The following is a 19894-nucleotide window of genomic DNA, read 5'->3' as shown; positions in this document are numbered from 1 at the left end:
GGAGCGGGGCCCGTTTCCCTTCCGTATGGAAGAGATAGACGGGGACCAGAGGAGTATCGGTTAGCTCTGGTACTTCCTCGCCTGGTGCTAGCGGCGAGGCCGCTACGCCAGGTTCCGGCTCGGTCTCTCGTTCGCGGGAGATCCCGAGTGTACGCTCTCCCTCGGGAGACCGTGCAGCCAAAGTTTCGGCGCCAGAGTTCGCTCGGCGCCAAGACCAAGGCACGGAGCAGAAGGCTGGCGAGAACCGCTCAGGTGACTCTCGCCAGGCCAGCGGCCGCTCTCGCAGCGACCAGCTGGTAACCGGGTTTTGTTATTCCCCCTAAGAAGACTCCTTCGGGAACTTCGAAGGGCTCGTCACATTCCGGTGTGACGGGGGGGTTCTTCTGCTGGTCCTCCTGTTCCTTCGGGAACGGGGCCCGTCTCCCCTTCTGAGAAGAAGAAGAAGACGGGGACCAAGGGTGTGCTGGCTACCGCTGGTACACCCTCGCCTGGTCTTGGCAGCTCTGCTGCTAAGCCAGGTACCGGCTCGGTTTCTCGTCCGCGAGAAGTTCCGAGTGTACGATCTCCTTCGGGTGACCGTGCAGCCAAAGTTAAGACGCCTGAGTTCGCTCAGCGTCATGACCGAGGCACGGAGCAGAAGACTGTCGAGAGCCGCTCAGGTGACTCTCGCCAGGCCAGCGGCCGCTCTCGCAGCGACCAGCCGGTACCTCGGGTGGACGTGACGGTCTCTGACCGGCCACGGTTTAAGGCTGGGAAGAGGTCCCCCAGGTCCCCTCGACCGACGGTACCAGCCTCGGCTGGTACCAGCGGTTTGACGTGCCGCGAGGACGCTCACCGGTCTCACGGCGAAAGCGAGCTCTGCAGGTCACCTGACCGCCGCTCCCACAGGGACCGGGCGAATACGGTGACCAGCAGCAGCTCGTCTGACACGCACGGGACCGGGGTCGACGTGCTCAGTCGAGCCGCTCGCCACAGGTGAGCGGCACGGCCAGGCCTGCAGATCGATCCCCACCGCGGGTTGGTGATCGGCTGCAGCCCCCCACTTACGCTGGTCCTGCCAGCGAGCGGGGGGGGAGCGTCAGGTCTGTCTCTCCACTACCTTCAACTTCCTCGGGCTACACCGGGAAGAGCGAGGTAGCTAGGAGTGATCGTGAGAGGTGCGCCGCTCACGATCCCGTCACGACGCCGCACGTGCCACGTATGGTCTTAGGACCAACCAGGACTTACGCGCAAGTGATTGGAGGCGACCGTCAGGGGGAGAGGGGGTAGCGTCAGTTCTGTCTCTCCGATACCTTCAACTTCCTCGGCATACGCCAGGAAGAGCGAGGTATATAGGAGTGATCGTGAGAGATGCGCCGCTCACGATCCCGTCACGACGCCGCACGTGCCAGGTTGGTCTTAGGACCAACCAGGACGTACGCGCAAGTGATTGGAGGCAACCGTCAGGGATCTGTTGCTGGTCCTTCTTCTGAAGGAGGAGGGTCCTGGGAGTTGCTCTTGTTGGAGGGACTGGACGGTCCTACTCCTCAAGACGCTGTAACTTCCGAGATTCAGAGTAACTTTACCCAGGTTATTGCACTGATTCGTCAGCACAACGACCGGGGGGAAGGATCGCCGCTCCCACCAGCAGAGCCCATGTCTCTGCTCGAGTCGTTTTGGGGCCCGAGAGGGAACCCAAACCGACGGTGGGTATGCCGCGATCGGAGCTTGCCGATTCTGTCTTGAACCAGAGTCTCTCGTCTCCGGACAAGAAGGCTCTCTCAGTTCTGGCCGGTCGATCAAGCTACTTCCACCTCCTCTACTGCGACAGCGGCGTTTCTACGTGTCTTCGGACACCGTATTTAAATACTCCTTCGGTCCTCCTGAGAGGTTTCGACCTCGACGAGGACTGGAATGAGTCGGAGGACGGTATCGGCTCTCTCCTGTCAGGTGTCGATCAGCCCCACCCAGACGACGTTCACAGTGGCGGCAGACCCTTACCTACAGTGAGAGTTCGTAACCCTCCTCGGTGGAAAACGTTGTTTTTCTCCTGACGATACGTTTTCCCAGACTCTGAGAGGCCATCGCCGCAAGGCGATGGCTGCTCCTACTCTTCTCCAACTGCTAGTTCCACTGGGAAGGCGAGCGAGTATCCAATTCCTCCCCCATTCCCTCTCTCCTTACGGCTACGAGGGAAAGGGGAAGGATCCTACAGAGATTTCTCTGTAGGATCCCACGTTGGGGACTGCGCTACCAGGGGGACCTTCGGTTCCTACCTGACGTAAGCCCCGGTCGTTGAGGAGGGATCCTGCACCCCATTCTCGATTTCTACGGGAATCGAGAGGACCACCAGCCGATATCGTTTGACGAATTCGGTGGGGGTTTCGCAGACTGCTTAGAATTCTACGGAATTTCTAGCGCATTCAGAGTGTTAGAGTTTCTTACGATCTCCAAACACTTAGGCGAGACCACGGTCCAAAGTGAGCGAGACGAGAATCCCCGATATGTTACACGATAATCGGGAACCTCGCCTATGCTCGAATTCCTGGAATTTCTAGCATTAGGAAGAAGACTGCTGCTGAAAGAAGACTATCTCACAGTAGGCGACCAACCTGGAATAGAGAACGGACGGGAATATCCAGTTTGGCTGGAACTATCGTCTTAGTATTCTGTTCACCATTGAAGCTTTCCTTCGAGGAAGACTTCTCCTTCACTCTCTTTAATAGAGAACGAAGGTGGTCGATCTCCAATCCTTATTTTGTTTTCTTGAAGGAAAGAATTTAGGATGGAGATCGTTGTTCAGAATCCTACAAATATACTACGTATATTAACCTCGCGACATGATTCTGCTAAGCAGTTGAATGGTCCGAGGGGTAGGCGCATATCCTGGTTATTCTACGGATTGCGACTTAGACGAAAAGTATTCTAATTGAACTGCAACCCGGGTTGCCTGCAACCTCCCAGGAGTTTCCAGTTTCAATTTTATATACTTATGGTGTTGTCACAACAACACCATTTAAGCTTTTATATTTACCGAAATTCGTTTCGCTTAAATATAATTGCTCGAGCATATCTTTTTATGCTCGGTGGTTCTAGCCGAACGCATTCCTTCGTGGAAAGGATTACTTGGCAACTCAGGATGACGAGTCAGCGACAGCTACTGCGTATTGAATTGCCCGAGGCATTTCAGTATCAGCTGCCGCTTTGAGATAGACGGTTGTTTATGTCTTTCTCACCTGCTTTGATTGAATAACAACCGTATCTCTGCCCAACAATCACGGACTTAAGTCTCTGATTAACGGGGATTCTCGCATACATGAATGACCATCTACTGCTGAGAGACGCTAGTATTCATCGTCTTCGGTATTGCGAGAATTTTAAACAGAGATATCTATTCGACTCTCATCTTTCTGTTTACCGCACGGTAAAAGAATTCTGTAATAGTCTCTTGCTGCATCGTATCCCGATAATGCGAATGATTTTTGCGGAATCTGAGTTTGTCCTCAAAATATCTTGTATTCGAGGTGTACAATTGTTCATTGTTCACCCCGGATTAGCAGATGTATTGAAAGACATCGCCTACTCCCACACCTGCCAGCTCTACTTCCAAACGTTCAGCCCATGAGAAGCAGTTCTTCAAGCGGCTCTCCCCTGTGTTTCATTACTGAAGAACGCCCCGCTTTCATTGCACAACGGACATCAATGAAATGGCGGTTAGCGTTTTCAGTCATTTGTAAGCACAGGTTTAGAATCTTGAGATTCCTTCTCTCGATTCAGCTGGAAGACGTAGGTTGCATTCATTGCCTACCTTCGTCTTCAACGTCACATAGTGTTGTTTCTCCTTAAGCTGAGATTCAACGTCTATGAGATTTTCTTGCCATCAGGGACCTCGGTCTTTTGAAGGCAATTGACTTTCGCCTTTTGAGCTTATGCATTAAGAGAATCATCGCCGCGCCGTCCGGCATCGGTGACTAACAAATATTTTATTTGTTTGGTCTCTCAGCATAACTCTTAAAGGGCGAAGGTCACGTGACTTACCCGGATGCTTGGATAACTTGCCTCTACTGATTCCGAACCAGTCAGTCGGCAGCTGTCAGAGCGCCCGAGTCAGTTACGAACTATGCTGTGGACTTAGTTCGGTTGTTCCAGAGCAATCATTACTTCGTCTTAATAGCTTGTCAGTATGAGTACTGTACATAACCAAAGTCGAGAAGAGGGATAGGTCATACGACTATTCCCTTCTTTTCGTCTTAGGTAACTGCATGACTTCTCTTGAGAAGTCAAGCACAAAGGGATGGGGATTTGTGACGCTCGATTTCGTACCGATCTTCGTAGCGAAGACTCAGAACCCTTCGGTAACTGACGATTGGTTCGAGTCCTTCACAATACCCTCCCTAATGGACGTCACCGCCTCCGATACGAAGGCTATGCTGCTTTGTCCTGTGAAGGTGCGACGGAGCTGTCTGAAGAAACTCGACACCCAGGATGAGTGCGGACGCTCTTCATCATTCTCTCGCGTTCCGCAAGAACTTCTCCGTGGCGCAGGTAATGAAGGCAGGCGCCTGGTCCAACCGGACCGCATGCACCTCCTTCTACCTTCAGGATATTGCCCACAGTTCCTTGGATCTTTTTCCTTGGGAACCGTGGTGGTTGCTCAACACGTTGTGTAGTTAACCCAGACCCTCGCAGGCTGAACAGCATCGAGTCCTGGTGTGACCGTAAGAATGGATGAGGAATGAGAGTGTGACTGGCTCCTCTTCCCATCTTTTTCTTCCCTCTACCTTTGGGTAGAGGGACACGGTCGTCACCCTGCTGGGTAAGGACGAGATTCAGGTGAGCTACTCAATAGAGCACCATCCTATCCCTTTCAGTAGGGATAGGAGTAAATATCCACCACTTCCTCCAACAAGGGGGAGGAAGTGGATGCCAAATTGAGACAAACCCATCATTTTATGATTGTCTCTTGCAAACAGGAACAAGTTCTTGCTTGCTGGTACGAAGAGATACGCTTGCCTCTCTCTTAGTACTTGGCCCAGAGGTCTGACCATTGATCCTGCGGTGCACACCCCGATCAATCGGACAGAGGTTTGGATCCCTCCCTTGCTCTTACGACCAGGGAGGCACTCCAGGGTTGGACGAACACCAGTCTGTTCACCAAAAAGACTCAGATTCCTCCCACCAAGAAGTGAGTCTTCCTATTGTTAAAGGACCGAGGGTTTGTATTACGTATCGGAACAAATGACAATTTGTCGAAAATTGCATTTTTCCTAACTATACAAACCTGAGGTCCTTTACATATAGTCCCACCTCATGCCACCCCTCACTCTGCAACTTTTTGCATGGGCCTAAAGCAAAAGTGATTCTTCACCCGCGCGCGCACGATCGGACAAGCAGTTAACTACCGTTCTCCCCTTGTTCGAAGCTTACGACCGTCCCAGCTGCCGCTAGTTACCTTCCTATTGTTAAAGGACCTCAGGTTTGTATAGTTAGGAAAAATGCAATTTTCGACAAATTGTCATATTTTTAAGCAAGATACGTACCAGTGAGGAACTTAATTCTAATAATGAAAGCGTTTGAAGTGTAGTGAGGTGTCCAGCTAAGAAAATTAAGATTAGACCCTATTGGAAATATGACAAAAGTTATTTAAGTTTTGGCTTCACATGGACTGGAGATGAAAATCAGCCTCTCCCATTGTGTTTGGTTTGTAGTAGCAAAATGTCAAGGAGTCGATGCTTCCTAGTAAAGTAAGTAAACATTTTCAAACATCGCATTGCAGTCTTCAAGGAAAAGACGCAAATTATTTCAAAAGAATACTTGACCAACAAACAAAGCAAGCATTTGCTTTCAAAAGTATAGTAACGTCTGAAAAGCTCAAATTGCATCTTCTGAAGTATTGGAAATGATTGCTGAATCTATTATTTAGCCCAGCTTTGCCTTACTTTTCTCTGGTATTCTCGGTAATGCAAAAGCCTTTAAAAGAGCCATATTAGGCTAGAAATTGGGGTTGGTAGTCCCTTTATTAAGTTATATGAACCAGACCACTGACTCACATTTCTTGATCCAAAGGGGTAGCGTGATTATGTAAGAGCTTGTGTGGTGAGAGACCAGATGTTAGTGACAGCTTTAAAAATGTAGTATTGCCTCTTGTGTCGGGCATATTAGTAGTGTAAACACCCATTCTCCTTCTGCCTTAAGAGAGCCTTAATCAGTGGTTGACTATGAGAGGTGATATGGAATAATTGATTAAAAAGTAGGAAAACTAGGGAGAAGGAAAAAAGTATTGAAGAAGTTATGTGCCTATAATCCACCAAGCCCCTTTTGCTCTTGACAAAGTGTGACCAAAATGTATCGTCAAGTTATATAATGTTTACCAAAGGCAGTGTCAGATTTTGCTTGAACATGATTAAATTGTAGATCTTAGAACAAAACAATAAATAGACTGAAGATTTTTAATATGTATAAAACCAATAAACGTCCAAGATGTATTTTAGGATGAAGCTGGATCTTTCCGTATATGTACAAGTGTGTGTCGCACAGCAGAAAATACAATTACTTTATGGTAGCATTTTATCAGCTATTGTGGAGCTTTGTATGGGCTGTATGTGTAATGAAATGGGAAAACCACTGTGCAGTATTTTACTCCTAAGTACTAGTGATAAACACTTGGGCATTAGCATTTTAGTTTAGTTTGGATTAAATAGGGATGGTCTTGACTATGAGTGAGTAATATTCCAGCTGCCTTGTAAGTCCTGTCTGTCCCCAAGCCAGAGCTGTTGAAAGAAATATTCGTTTTTGAATAGTCTGTGAAGAGCGCCTCAGTGGCGTGGTTGATTTAGTGTTGTCTCTCACCTCGGTGGTCGCGGGTTCGATTCTCTGACATTCCATTGAGGAGTGAGAGATGTGTATTTCTGGTGATAGAAGTTCACTCTCGACGTGGTTCAGAAGTCACGTAAAGCCGTTGGTCCCGTTGCTGAATAACCACTGGTTCCATGCAACGTAAAAACACCATACAAACAATATAAAAATAGTCTGTGAAGCTAAGCTTTCTGGTTTCATTTATAAGTAAAGCTCCTTTTATATTTTGTGATTTGTAAAAAGCAAAACAACAAACAGTTAAAATGATGAATTGAATATTACAGAAGATGGTGCATCCATGCATTGTAACAGATTTTGGAGTTGTATTAAGAATGAGATTTCAGTGCATCACAAGTGAGCTGAAGAGTTAATGTGAAACATAGGATTTGCTGCACTGTGCTTAGTTGAGTCAGTGGATCCACTGGATTTCGTAAAAAATTCTACTGGGAAATTATATTTTGCCTAGGGTTTTAGTTGCCCAACTTGAGCAATGCACCTTTGCATAGCAGAAGCATAAGTAAAATTATATTTAATTCCATTTCTTCTAGTCACTGCCACTATTTAGGTTCAAAATACTAAAACTTTAGATATATGTATAACAGCATGTTTTCACTGGTATCCAAGAAAAAAAATTATTTAAAACTTCTTTAGGAATGGTATCTTCTGTTGTACATACTGTATCAGTTTCAAATATTGAAATAAAGCAGTTATGAACATAAATGTAACTAGCAATGAGCAATTGCATCAGTTTACACAAGTAGTGTGATTTACTGCAAATCAAAAGGCTGTGTAAATGCATAACGAAGGCAGAGACCAATCCAAAATTAAAGAAATGTGAAAGAGGGAGAGGGGGAGGATGCGTGTGAACTGAAAGGAGGAGGGGTAAGTAGAGATGAAAGGGGTGGAAGGGGGAAAGAAAAGAGTAGAGGATAAAGAAAAAGGAAAGGATGATGATGGCAAGAAATGAAGAAGAGGAGGGAATCAAATGAGGTGGAAGAAGTACAGTAAGACGAGGACAGGAATAGAAGGAAAATGAAGTAAGAATTAAGATTGATGATGGAGATAAGATGATAAATAAGAGGTGATGTATAAGAGGAATTAAAATCGTGAAAGAGGTAGAGAAACAGTAAGGAGAGAGAGGTGAAAATGCACATTAGAACGACGGATTAGAAAATAGGAGAGAGAGGCTTGTATGAGTGATATCGGGAGGAAGAAATGAAGTGAATTGTATAGAAAACGGGAGGAGAAAAAAATTAGAAACAGAGGGCAAAGAGAGGTGTGCAGCAAGTTCGGGAAAGTTAAGATGAGGAAGGTGAATTGGGAGGGATAAGGTTATAAAAGTGGAAAGCGGTGGATGGGAGGAATAGGTAGAAAAGAAGGTAATAAGAAAATGTCCAGTTTAGGAGGAAGAGAAGAAGACAGATTTAGTAATGACGTCCAGGTTGAAGGCTACATTTCCGGCGTTACTGTGATGAACCAAATGGTGGAAGTCGATTAATTAGGGATTTATAGAGCTTGAAAGTACTATTGTACCTTAATAGTTTCGGTAACTTCCATTGTACGTGCAAAATAACCGCTGTGTTTAGCACCAGCCCCTTCGGGAAGTACGTAAAACAAAACAATGAACGTAAATGCCATAAGCAAACAAAAAAATCCATGGGCAAAATTCGGTAAATATTCCGGTCGGCAACTGGCTGGAAACGGCCGCGGTAGTAGTTTCAAGTTTTACCTTAAACTGCTGCTGCTATTTCAGATAACATTGGATTTAAAATAATGTTACATTGGATTCATGATATAACAAAAGCTACAGTATCCCATTAAAATGAACTCATTTTCTATAGTAAATATTGCTTTGTTTTCTGTGTTCAAAGGTAGCTTGGGAAACTAAAGTAATTTATAACCCTGTAATATTACAGGCCATTGATTTATTTTTATATATAAGTATAGGATTTTCACAATTTTCCTTTCAGAATGTGATTGAATTAACCGCCAACATTAACAGAAACGGAACTCTAATTTAGCCAGAAGTTTTCACGGTAATACTCTCGTATGAAGCAGAGGATCGGCACTGGAACCAACGGTAAGTACGAGATACTTATAATTCGTAACGTATCTTTTGTTCTGTTTAGATTGAATGAGTTGCATCAAACATTGCTTTGAAAATTGCTTAGTCCAGGCTTCATTTACATTGGTTCAGAGGCGAGTCTTTTAAGTGATTGATACAGAGCGGCTTTGTGTGTGTGTGTGTTTTCCACGGTGGTGTGTTGGGGTGTGTGGAGTCTTAGATGACGTTCGTTTTTCCCCCGATAGATGTCCTTGAAAATGAGATAGGACAGTATACAGATGACGTACATTTAATGCAAAATGAAGTATTCTATTTGCATATTTATTTGTCATTTTTTGTATGTGGTGTAGTCATTGGGGTATGTGGTTAAACCATAGTAAAACAGACATTGATAAGCAGATCTCTATTGTGCTTTGGGTGGTAACTCAGTCTTCAATAAGGATATCGACTTTTGAAACTCATTTATTTCCAACCCCATGGTGTCAGTTTTAAGCAAGAAACTGCATGCGAAGCTTTCTGCATCAACACAAAATCATGATTAGAACATTATTCCAGAAGAAATGTAAGGATTTTTAAAAATAATAATTCATGGTTAGGGCGTGCTAAACGTTTCGTCGAGGACCACCATCCAATCCTATGTTGGATGCCGCAATAGGTTTTTGTTGTCTTCAGTGTCCCGGCGGTTATGGCGCACTGTAATTAATTAATTAATCAATCAATTCACTTTGTGGAGGAAAGAGAGTCGGATGTTTACAAGTATCAAGAGAATATAATGCAGTTTCAAAACGGCGTACATATGTCTCAATCTGTTTGTATTTTTGGAGTTATCAGTTATTGTTTTTCATATGAACATTTTGCTCTGTTAAGGCTATATTTGGAGCATGGCGCCTTTGGCTTATTTCATACAAAACATAGAATACACATAGAACTTTCAGGTTGAAATAACGTACTTGTCGATTCGTAAGATAAGTTATTATTATAAAAAAAATTATTTTCTGTACGAAATAATACTTGTCGATTCGTAAGTAAGTTATTATTATAAAATTGTTTATTTTCTGTAAGAAATAAGGATATAGATCGACAGTTTTCCTTACAAAATTGCGCTCGGCTTTCAGAAAAATATACATAGTGCTTGTAACTTGAAGGTTATCAAAGACAATATTTTTTATGACTTTATTACAGATTTACAAATAAATATTACAATGAACTAATAAATATGCTTAAATATTTACAATAAATAATTGAAAAATACCCAGTGGAAATTATCCCGCATTTCTGCTGGACAACATTGGTTCATTGCTTAAAAAAAAGTAAAACCATGGTGTATAAAACAGACAATAAAAAAAATCTCACACACCTTCACGTGCTATTGACTGATCATAATTAATGCCAAATGGCATTACGTTCTTTAAGCATTACTGGAACACTCACATGTGTAGAAAGAATTCCGTTAAGACCAGGTCTTTTGGGTCACATGTAAAAGGCTTATAAATCAGTTCTGAAGAGAGGAGTCAGCATATGTTTGGCAAAGCCTGATATTGTAAATGCTGGGGCCAAGGTCTCGTAAATAATGGTTAAAGCTTTAGATAAAATGAACTTAAAAAATGCAGTGAAATATTAAGTTAACAGCTTAATTGAGACGTGTACATAGAAAAAATTTCATGTTGTGCATAACTCAATCGCATTCATGCTGAAATTACATATAATATCGTATTTTGTTTGGGCTTAATATCCATAACTTATGAACACGTGATGCAGTACTACGAAGAGACTAAGAGTGCGGAGTTTACATATAATGCAAAATTAATATAATAAAAATCATTAATACTCTGGAATAAGGCCAGCTAATTCCATGGAATAAAAAAAATTCAACAGACAGATAAAAACTGCGGAGGTAAAGTTGAGAAACGTTGGACAGATTCTAACAATGCATTGATGTCTCATTACAGTACAGAATGAGTCGTGTGAGGAACTCTTCCTCTCTTCTACCTTTGGTAACATGAAGAGTAAAGCTCTTACGCTGGTATCTAAATTTACATCTACTCGAGGGAAGGGGGAAATCTGACGCACAGTCATTGAAAGACAACTGGTTATAAACGTATTCTGTACTAAAATGCATTGACATCTCGTTACTACGTTAAATAAATAGGTTGAGGTTTAGGATAACGTTTGAAAAAAAAAATGTTAAGAAATAGAACACCCCTGAAAAGGAACTATCACCACCCCTGCCCAGCTCAGCGCTACGACAAGCGACAGACGGCATGTCGTTGGGTAACGATGCTCAGGGCGTGAAGAAGCAAGAAGTTCTAGGCATGTGGTGGAAATCACATGACTTATGTGGTCAGTAGCAGCGGTATGGCACAGTGCAGAGTTCAGGGTGAATGTGGTCGTTTTAGTTAGTTGCTGCCACCTTGACGAATTCAGGATTGTCGAAACCTTGCACAAAAGTTGTAACACTGCCCTTGGCGTTGAAAGTCCTGACTCGCGTGTACAGGAAGCAGGCTACCAAACAAGCAATGGTGAGAACTAGTAACAACATGACAAGGCCAGCAGCAAATCCTGTAGCTGACATACAGATGTTTGATGGGTCGTCTAACATTTCTGAAACGACGACTGTCTCATTAGCGGAATTCAAGTTGAAGGCGACATCTCCAGGAGCCACAACCTGAATTACTCTTGCTGTGGATACGTCAGTCATTTCTTGTGCTGCTCGACGATATACGTGAAGAACAGCTGACCGTTTTCTGCGTGCATCAGGGGTCTCTTCTTCTTCTTCATCTAAAGCATCAAAGTCAATTTTACGAGGTCTTCCAGCATTATCCATGAGACTACCTTGGCGGTTTACATTAGGATATCCAGGTCTAGGAAGATCGACACTTTGTGCTTTGAGAGGAACTGGTACGGGGAATGGAATGTTCTTGTCGTGTTCCTCTGGCAAGATGTTGTCGGTCTCTTCAGCCTGGCGCTGAGCGGCATAAACTGGGGCAACTTCGTCGGGGATGGCATTGGCACTGTTAGGAGTACGTGGGTCAGGATGTCCAGAGCCTGGCAGTGCTGCAACAGAAGCAACTTGGTCGCTTGCTGCAGCTTGGTAGCCAGTGGGTGGTAATGGCAATCCATCACACTGTGGCTCAGGACAACTGTAGCGGCATACTTGGATGACACATTGGAAGTGAACATTCATGCTGTCAGGGAATTTGAATGCTTGGAAATAGGCATAGGAGACAACTGATGCTGAAGCTCCAAAGTTCTTGACTTTCTGGAAACGACCCATGATTTTGGGACGAGTGATGCAGCCTCGCTCATCAACTAACTGAATGGGAGCTCTCTTGCCATCATGAGCGACACAATTTCGGACCATCATGTCAAATTTATTTTCATCGTCCTTAATTGCCAAAACCATGGTCATTGTCTGACCAATCTTCACAATGCCAGAAACCTCTGATGCCCATGGACCTTTTCCAACTTGGATTTGCATCCAGCACTGCAGATTATCTCCTAAGAAATTGGCAGTAACTGCATTCAGCATATCAACCTGTTGATAAAGAAACGATGATATTTAATTGATATATTTCTTCCCAGTAAAGAAATTTATTTGTAAGAAACTATCTCTGGCTTTTAAAGTCATGTATAACAAGGAGGAAGGGACACTCACCTGGAAAGGCCTGAAGGTGACAGATTTTTCATAGTAGTCGTACCATGTGCAACGGAGCTTCCTGGCAGCATCCCAGACCTATGAAATGGAAAGTATGTTTGTGAATCAACCATATAGTTTGACCCTAATATTTCAGCTTTGAATTTATGCTGAAATCTCTATTTTTTTATTTTAATTTTATATTCGGGATGAATGGTCCTAGAGGTATGTTGACACCAATGCAGAGTACACAACTTTAAATTGATCTTACCTCCTGAACGAGAGGGTCGTACTGGATGATGACAGTGTTTTCAATGAAGGTACCGGAGGGTGTTGGCTGTCCATAGTTGCCAGAGCTTGAGGAAGTCATTCCACAACTGTTGAGGTAGATGTCAAACTGAGCCTGTAGACGACCTGACCCAGGCTGGACATGCACACAGTTCTGATCGCTGAGTAAATGAAGAGAATTTTAGTAAGTTTTTCGAGAGATGGAGAAAGTTTAAATTTAATTGTGTACAGATTACCAAGTTTGAGGATCTCTTTAAACAGTTACACCAGTAATCTGACTTTCATACCAAATTTCCAAGACAATGCTTACCTGTAATAGCCCTTGCTGAAGATCATGCCATAGAAGGGTCTATCGAACTCCACATTCACGCGCATGAAAGATTTCTCACACTGGACCTGTGAGGTATAAAATGAATATAGTCAGAGTTAGTCCAAGCTTATTCTTTTGTTAAGAATGGATGTTAGTCACTTGGAGGATATTACAAATAAATAAAAAATCCTAAAATGTTAACAAGGATTAACTCATTTCCAGTAGCAAACATCCATAGCTAGATTAATTGCCAGCTTGAGATTTCATTTATATTAGTATTCAAGTATGTATATATTCTCATGGAACAATGTAAATGATTAATTGTATGAGAAGAAAATAATTGAACAAAAAGAGAATTTTAAAATTGATCCCTGGTAGAATTTAAATCAAGTGGCTAAAAACTAAATGACCATCACGCTATAATAAATAAGGAAGTGGCCATTATTAAACAGAAGTGTACCAAAAGGGGTGAAATTTGCAATCAAAATTAAGTCTGACCCACCTGGAGGTTTTTGATTGAGGGCATGTCAGGTTGTGACAGAGGCCAGGATTCTTCGGGGCCACCTCCCAAGCCTGGGAGACCCACGCCCGGGAGCCCGACGCCAGGAAGACCCACACCACCACCCAGGTGGGGACCGAAGCCATCTGCCCCTCTGTGTTCTACTGGCAAGGACGCCGAATCTAAGGCATTCTGGTCGTAGGCTTGACCCTGTTGAGAGAAAATTAGAAATCAGTCATTTTCGTTCGAAACTTTTTTTTTTATAGTATATTTATTCACACTTGGCAGTTTTCTTTGTGTATTGTGATTATTCAGTAAGTTCTGTACTTTACTTTGGGGGTTATAATTCCCAGTCTGTATTTGTATTTTGCTCTTTAATACAGGATAAATGAGGTAATTACGGTTTTATGAAGCTGAACCAAATAATTAAAGCCTGAATTTCAGTTTCACACCGCCCTCTTTGGGTTTTGTGAGAGTTGCGGAAATGAAACAACCATATCAAAATGACCTACACTAATTGAATCATAACGAAAACAGACTGTGCTGAAAGTCCAAGAAATACAGTAAGGAAACACTAAGTGAGTTTAGGTCATAAATAGAGAATCCGTAAGTGTCTCAAATCGCGTCTTTGGCGTTGAAGGCCTGGGTAGTGATGAGTCGTCAAATCTATTAGTTAGTACTAAATTTCGATAGAAAATTTTCAGTAAATGTCAATTTGTTAGCTTCTGAGCTTTTTGTATTTGATATATATGGGATTTGCTAAATGCGCAATTTTTCGGTTGTTGCCCGATTCGCTTTTTTTTCGGGAATAACATCGATGATATATATATATATTATATATATATATATATATCTATATATATATATATATATGCAGTCTAAGTATAACAACAGTAAATCGAGACAAATTTGAGTATAATTTCCAAGGATGAGACGAACACAGAATAGAAGACTGAAATATCTGTGCCAGAGCTCTTTTAAAATGACCGCAGCAGCGTCCGAGCGATAAACGTGTGCTCTTGGCAGTTTTTACATTTTTTTTTTTTTATATTTTTTTATTTCATGTGTGAACAGTGAGCGCTACTAGATAGATGGGTGTGTAAAAGTGGGTGTCTGTTACTTAGGAGGGCTGGGGGGAGGGGAGGGAGACCATGGTTAGGGGTTAGTACTAGCAATAGCGGCCAGTGGGTCACATGGCTGCCTTTAGGAACGCCAGACCACCCTCCCTCTCCCGGGACCACAAACCACCCCCCGCCGCTCCCCTCTCCCCGAGACACTAGCATTGCCAAAACTTCCCGCTTTCCCCTTCTACCCCTCGGCTCTTTGTCCGTATCTTTTTCTATTCCTTGCGTTTATTATATAACAATTTTGTCGTCAGCCAATTGGTTTTAAGCAAAGGGGCAATTTACTCAAACGCATTTGTCTATTCATGCATACGAATATAAAAGGGAAGAGATGGATTTTCCCCCAGTTTCCTGAGTTCTGTTCCACTTTCTCTCTCTCTCTCTCTCTCTCTCTCTCTCTGTGTGTGTGTGTGTGTGTTTGTCTTTACGTAAAATGAGAAAAAGGGGCTACGGAAGAGGTCAAGAACAACCGAAGGTAGTCCAGTAACTATCAAAAGCTGGTGACCGGACGATATTCCTCGTTACGCCGAAACATCTTACGTCGTACAATACAGATCAAGCACACATTTTTCTTGCGTGCAACACCGACAATCCTCACTTTAGATTGATTCATTTCATTATAAACATTTCATTCATTCCTCAGAACAAAAATGACCATGTTTGCCCCCGTATTATTCAAGGTGGCCTCACGCCAAATACTGGTGGCTTGACACTATTGCCCCAAGAAGTCAGGCCAGGAGAAAGGAGCTTCGAAGATTTATCGTTCGAACAGGATTCTCCGAGTCGGTCGGCGGCGCTTCGACTCCTGATTCGCTTCTCGGGGAGTTTCGCTTCGCCCGTGTTTCGTTTGACCTATAACCGGGCTTACGAGATGATGAGCTTCAAGGCGAAGGTCCCCGGAGCCTTGCTCGGGCCACTGAAGCGTGGCAAATAAATCTGCAGCTTTCCTCTCTCTCTCTCTCTCTCTCTCTCTCTCTCTCTCTCTCTCTCTCTCTCTCTCTCTCTCACACACACACACACACACACAAAAACACATAAATACCTGGAGAAAGTATTCCACAAGAGTATGAAAAGTAGTTTTAGTTTGTTTGTGTGTAGTGTATATATATATATGTGTGTGTGTGTGTGTGTAGCTGTGTGTGTGTGTGTGTGTGTGTGTGTGTGTGTGTAGCTGTGTGTGTGTGTGTGTGTGTGTGTCCGTGTGTGTAGATTACGACTCTGGAATACTATGCTTAATAAGTTTTACAGTTGTTTTAGCAGACGCTGGTCTGAATTAGAGTTCGATTAAATGCGTTTTCAAAGATAATATTTACCGCGGTTGGTGCCATTCATATTACACAGATATTTACCTCCTTTAGTGACTGCACGCAAGTAGCACGGACGGGTAAACATTTATCACAGAGCAGTGGGGAATCGGTTTCGTTTTGATCCAGTTGGTTCTAGGAATCGGTATCGGAATCAGCCATAGCCAGAAAAGTTTCAGTCATAAATAAACAGAAATAAGCTGATGGTCACGCTGTAGTATTCAGTATTTTTAATTGTCCGGATCCATCTCAGAATTTAATCAGCTGCCAAGTTTCATTGAAATTCATCAATAAATATTGTAATCTTATTGTAAATATCTCTTGAAGAGACAGATATGCAAACAAAAGAAATGGAAGGATGCGACTGGTTTTACAACATCCGCTCAATTCTGTGATGGACACTTTCAAAAAGTGGAATTAAGTCAAAGCTGTAAGAAGCAGTTTACCTAGGCTTTTAGAAATTAGAGGCGTCTCTTCCCCCCTCCCCCCACCTCCCCCCTCCCAAAAAAGACCTCAATACCTGGAATGAGGAGCAATAAACGACAGGCATCTTTTATTGACGCTCCAGATGTCATTTTCACGGAAGCAGCTGTATCGTGTTTTTGTTGGTGTGAGAAAAAGTATTGAAACGTATTCCGGTTGCCAGATTTCTAATGCGGTGTTGATTTTCAAGCTGACAGGGATGACATTCAAGTGTAGTCATGTGGTTTTGATGAGCGGTGCTTGCTGCGTTTCATTTTATGCTTGGAAATCAATGGCTTGTGGTTAGTCTGCGGTACCGAAGCTATTTTGAAAATATAGAAAGCCTTATAAAATAGCTGAATTACTATACCCCCAAAGGCCTGCTGATGACCATCTTTCGTATAAGAGCCAATCAGGTGTTTCTTTGGGGACTTTCCCATCGGCCTCTCTTATGCAGCAAAAAAAAAAAAAAAAACAAAAAAAAAAAAAAAAAAAAAAAAAAAATGTAATTCTACAGTTGAGGCAACGTACCAGACATATCAGAATTCTAATATTCTGTTGCAAGTGTCTGAGACATTTTTGTTTTGGTTGACCATATACCATCAGTCTGGCCTTGCTTCATGCTTCTGCTTCTGTTTCCGCTGCTCGATTCTGCTTATTGTTTATTCATTGTTCGTTTGAGATAGGAGATAATGATGACAATAATATATGATATTGATTATAAGTTGTAACCGAAATTGAGGTTTTATTTACGCCGCCGTCGCTCATTTTTGGGCATTTTGTAATCAGAGCTCATCAATGCACCCCCTCCCCTCTCTCTTTAGTAAATAGCTTTTAAAGTTAGTAGAGGAATATTTGAGATATTTCAGACTGTCATATTCGATATTCCTGATAAATGATTACCTAAATTATCATGCTGTATGCTCTCTCTCTCTCTCTCTCATTATTGTGTTTGAGACGTTATAAAGCAATGAAGCGTTATAATCTCCAGGCGTCCGTATTTGCATGGTGGCTGTTAGGACGAACATACTGCATCTTTATCAAAACGTCCAAGCAATCCCAAGAACCACTGAGACCTGGTGGTTATCAACAGGAAGACAGAGCGAATTAAAAAAAGTCCCCCCCATACATCCATAGCAAACAAAGGCCATCTCAGTCTCTGTCAGCTTCCAGAGGAAGTCGCTGGGTAACGTGGCACTCGGACGCCAGTTTCCTGTTTTTTTTTTTTTTTTCCAATTATGGAAGGAAAGTGCGACGGCTTGAGGGCATATGGGGAGAGGTGCGGATTATTTCGTCATCTAGTCCCGTTTTCTCTCTCTCTCTCTCTCTCTCTCTCTCTCTGCCAACGTTTCCCTCAGTTGTTCTTGCTTTCTATCGATGTTTTCCTCGTTTATTGTTTGTTGCTTTCAGTGTTTCCACCTGAGGTTTCTTGGCAACAAGCATCTCAGAATGGGGTCACCCAGGAGAAAATGAAGACCTGCGCTGCATAGGAAAAGACGCTGTGCTCCCAAGAAAGGAGTCACAAAGTCGTCTGTTACAGAAACAGAAACAGTGACTTATCTGTTGGGTGTAAAGAGCTTCAGGTGTTGTATGAGTTTGAAACATTAGAAATTGTGATGTTCGAAGCTAAAAAGATTCAGACTTTCAAGAGCAATCAACTTCATTCTCATACTCGCAGTGAGTGTGTGGGTTAAAGGCCTAGTTCATTCTCATACTCGCTGAGCTAGATAAACAGAATCAATATACCGATTGAATAACCTTTGCTTCTTAGGTCTGTCAACAACGAAGAACCCTCACATGTAATCAGCAATTTGCCTCAACATCACACGACCAGAGGTCCCTACACCAAAGATATTTGAGAAGGTGGGGACAACAATTTCGTCCCAAGTGTCAGTATTTAAGACTTTGGTGTGAATGTCAGTTGGTCAAAATGATGCTCGAAAAGTCTGGAGAGTATATATAGTAGCTTATGTATTAGTAGATGTAGGATATGAAGAAGCATCGTGTTGTAGAGCTACGTGGAAAAAATGTTAAGGCTTGAGTAGCCAACATGCTGTCGACGGGTTTAGGTGAGGCACATAATCTTCCTCTCTTTTGAATCGATTTGAATTTGCCACGTCAGTTTATTACATTTTTTTTCTATATCTCGCGAGATCTTTGGGAATGAATCAACTGAGATAATCATGTGATCTGAAGGAATGTGAGAGAGCCAGATTTCTTTGCACCAGAAGAGACGGTTGGTCAAGAAAGCCATGAGGTTGGCGCATTCCCACAATTTTCTCCTGCACAGGTGTGTCAAAGCCTCATTCGGCTGCAGTTTTTGTGATTCACGTCCACACCGACAGAGAGAGAGAGAGAGAGAGAGAGAGAGAGAGAGAGAGAGAGAGAGAGAGAGAGAGAGAGAGAGAGAGAGAGAGTGGATACTTCTCATAACGAGAATTGCTTGGTTTTATGGCAGACGCATCATTAGCACGTACTTTTAGGAACTTAGACGTCGGCCTTAATTAAAGTATGCACGCATGCTTGTAAACCGTGTTGATTAATGATAAGGGGTATGTTATGAATTAAGAGAATTTCCAATCAAGTTTTGTATAATAAAAAGGATCCTCTTGTAAATGACATTAATATGGTAATTGGACTTTTTTTTCTATTTGCTTATGAGGCAACGCTGCTCATATCAGTTATTACATGTGTTATACATATACGTATACTCATATATTTGTATACAATGTTATACATGTATACCTCTATTTTTATTTGTCTCCAGTCACCAAATGTACTCACCAACATATGACATACATTCATCAGTCATAAACATTATCTACTTGGCCATCATTATTTTCACTCGTATCATCCGAAAGGCCGATGGCAAAGGTGTCCTCTTACCTGTCCTCATATCCTTAATTAGTGCAGGTTTGATGGGAGCCCGGGAAGAGAGAGAGAGAGAGAGAGAGAGAGAGAGAGAGAGAGAGAGAGAGACGCTTACGAAGTAGCAAGCGCACGCGCAGTTGAACGCTCGCCAGCGTAAAAATGAAATGCTTCCACCGAGCTGGGTTGCCTGTATGGCACAGTAACCTAGCATAAAATCGAGTTCTCTCTCTCTCTCTCTCTCTCTCTCTCTCTCTCTCTCTCTCTCTCTCTCTCTCTCTGGGTCATGAGCACATCAGCCCATGCTAGTTGTTGCTTGCTTGCAACAGGGAGCCCGGTGAATAATGCATAATGAATATAAAATTACCGTGCTCTACTGGATGAACTTTCCAATGATACTTCCGACATGGTTCCCAGTTGGTGATTGTTGTCATTATTTTAGTATTTTATTCTCTTTATGCATACGTTGTCTTTCATACTGTCTTTCGTGTCATTCATTGCGGTAT

The 19894-nt window shown here is 43.0% G+C and overlaps 1 protein-coding gene across 3 annotated transcripts in view; it reads right to left on the bottom strand.

Annotated features, from left to right (window-relative positions):
• Nucleotides 1-10060: 10060 nt before the first annotated feature.
• Nucleotides 10061-19894, bottom strand: part of LOC135208631 (cuticlin-4-like) — a 56580-nt gene continuing 46746 nt past the window's right edge. For all 3 annotated transcript variants that reach the window (XM_064241013.1, XM_064241015.1, XM_064241014.1), the window contains 5 exons: nucleotides 13634-13840; nucleotides 13132-13217; nucleotides 12805-12982; nucleotides 12555-12632; nucleotides 10061-12434 (listed from right to left, as the gene is read on the bottom strand). In XM_064241013.1, the coding sequence (XP_064097083.1) occupies nucleotides 11292-12434; nucleotides 12555-12632; nucleotides 12805-12982; nucleotides 13132-13217; nucleotides 13634-13840 (1692 nt within the window). In that variant the 3' untranslated portion in view covers nucleotides 10061-11291. The remainder of the gene's footprint in view (nucleotides 12435-12554; nucleotides 12633-12804; nucleotides 12983-13131; nucleotides 13218-13633; nucleotides 13841-19894) is intronic.

Source organism: Macrobrachium nipponense, chromosome 35 (genome assembly GCF_015104395.2).
Source record: "Macrobrachium nipponense isolate FS-2020 chromosome 35, ASM1510439v2, whole genome shotgun sequence".
NCBI lineage: Eukaryota > Metazoa > Arthropoda > Malacostraca > Decapoda > Palaemonidae > Macrobrachium > Macrobrachium nipponense.
This window is presented reverse-complemented; position numbering and strand designations above follow the sequence as displayed.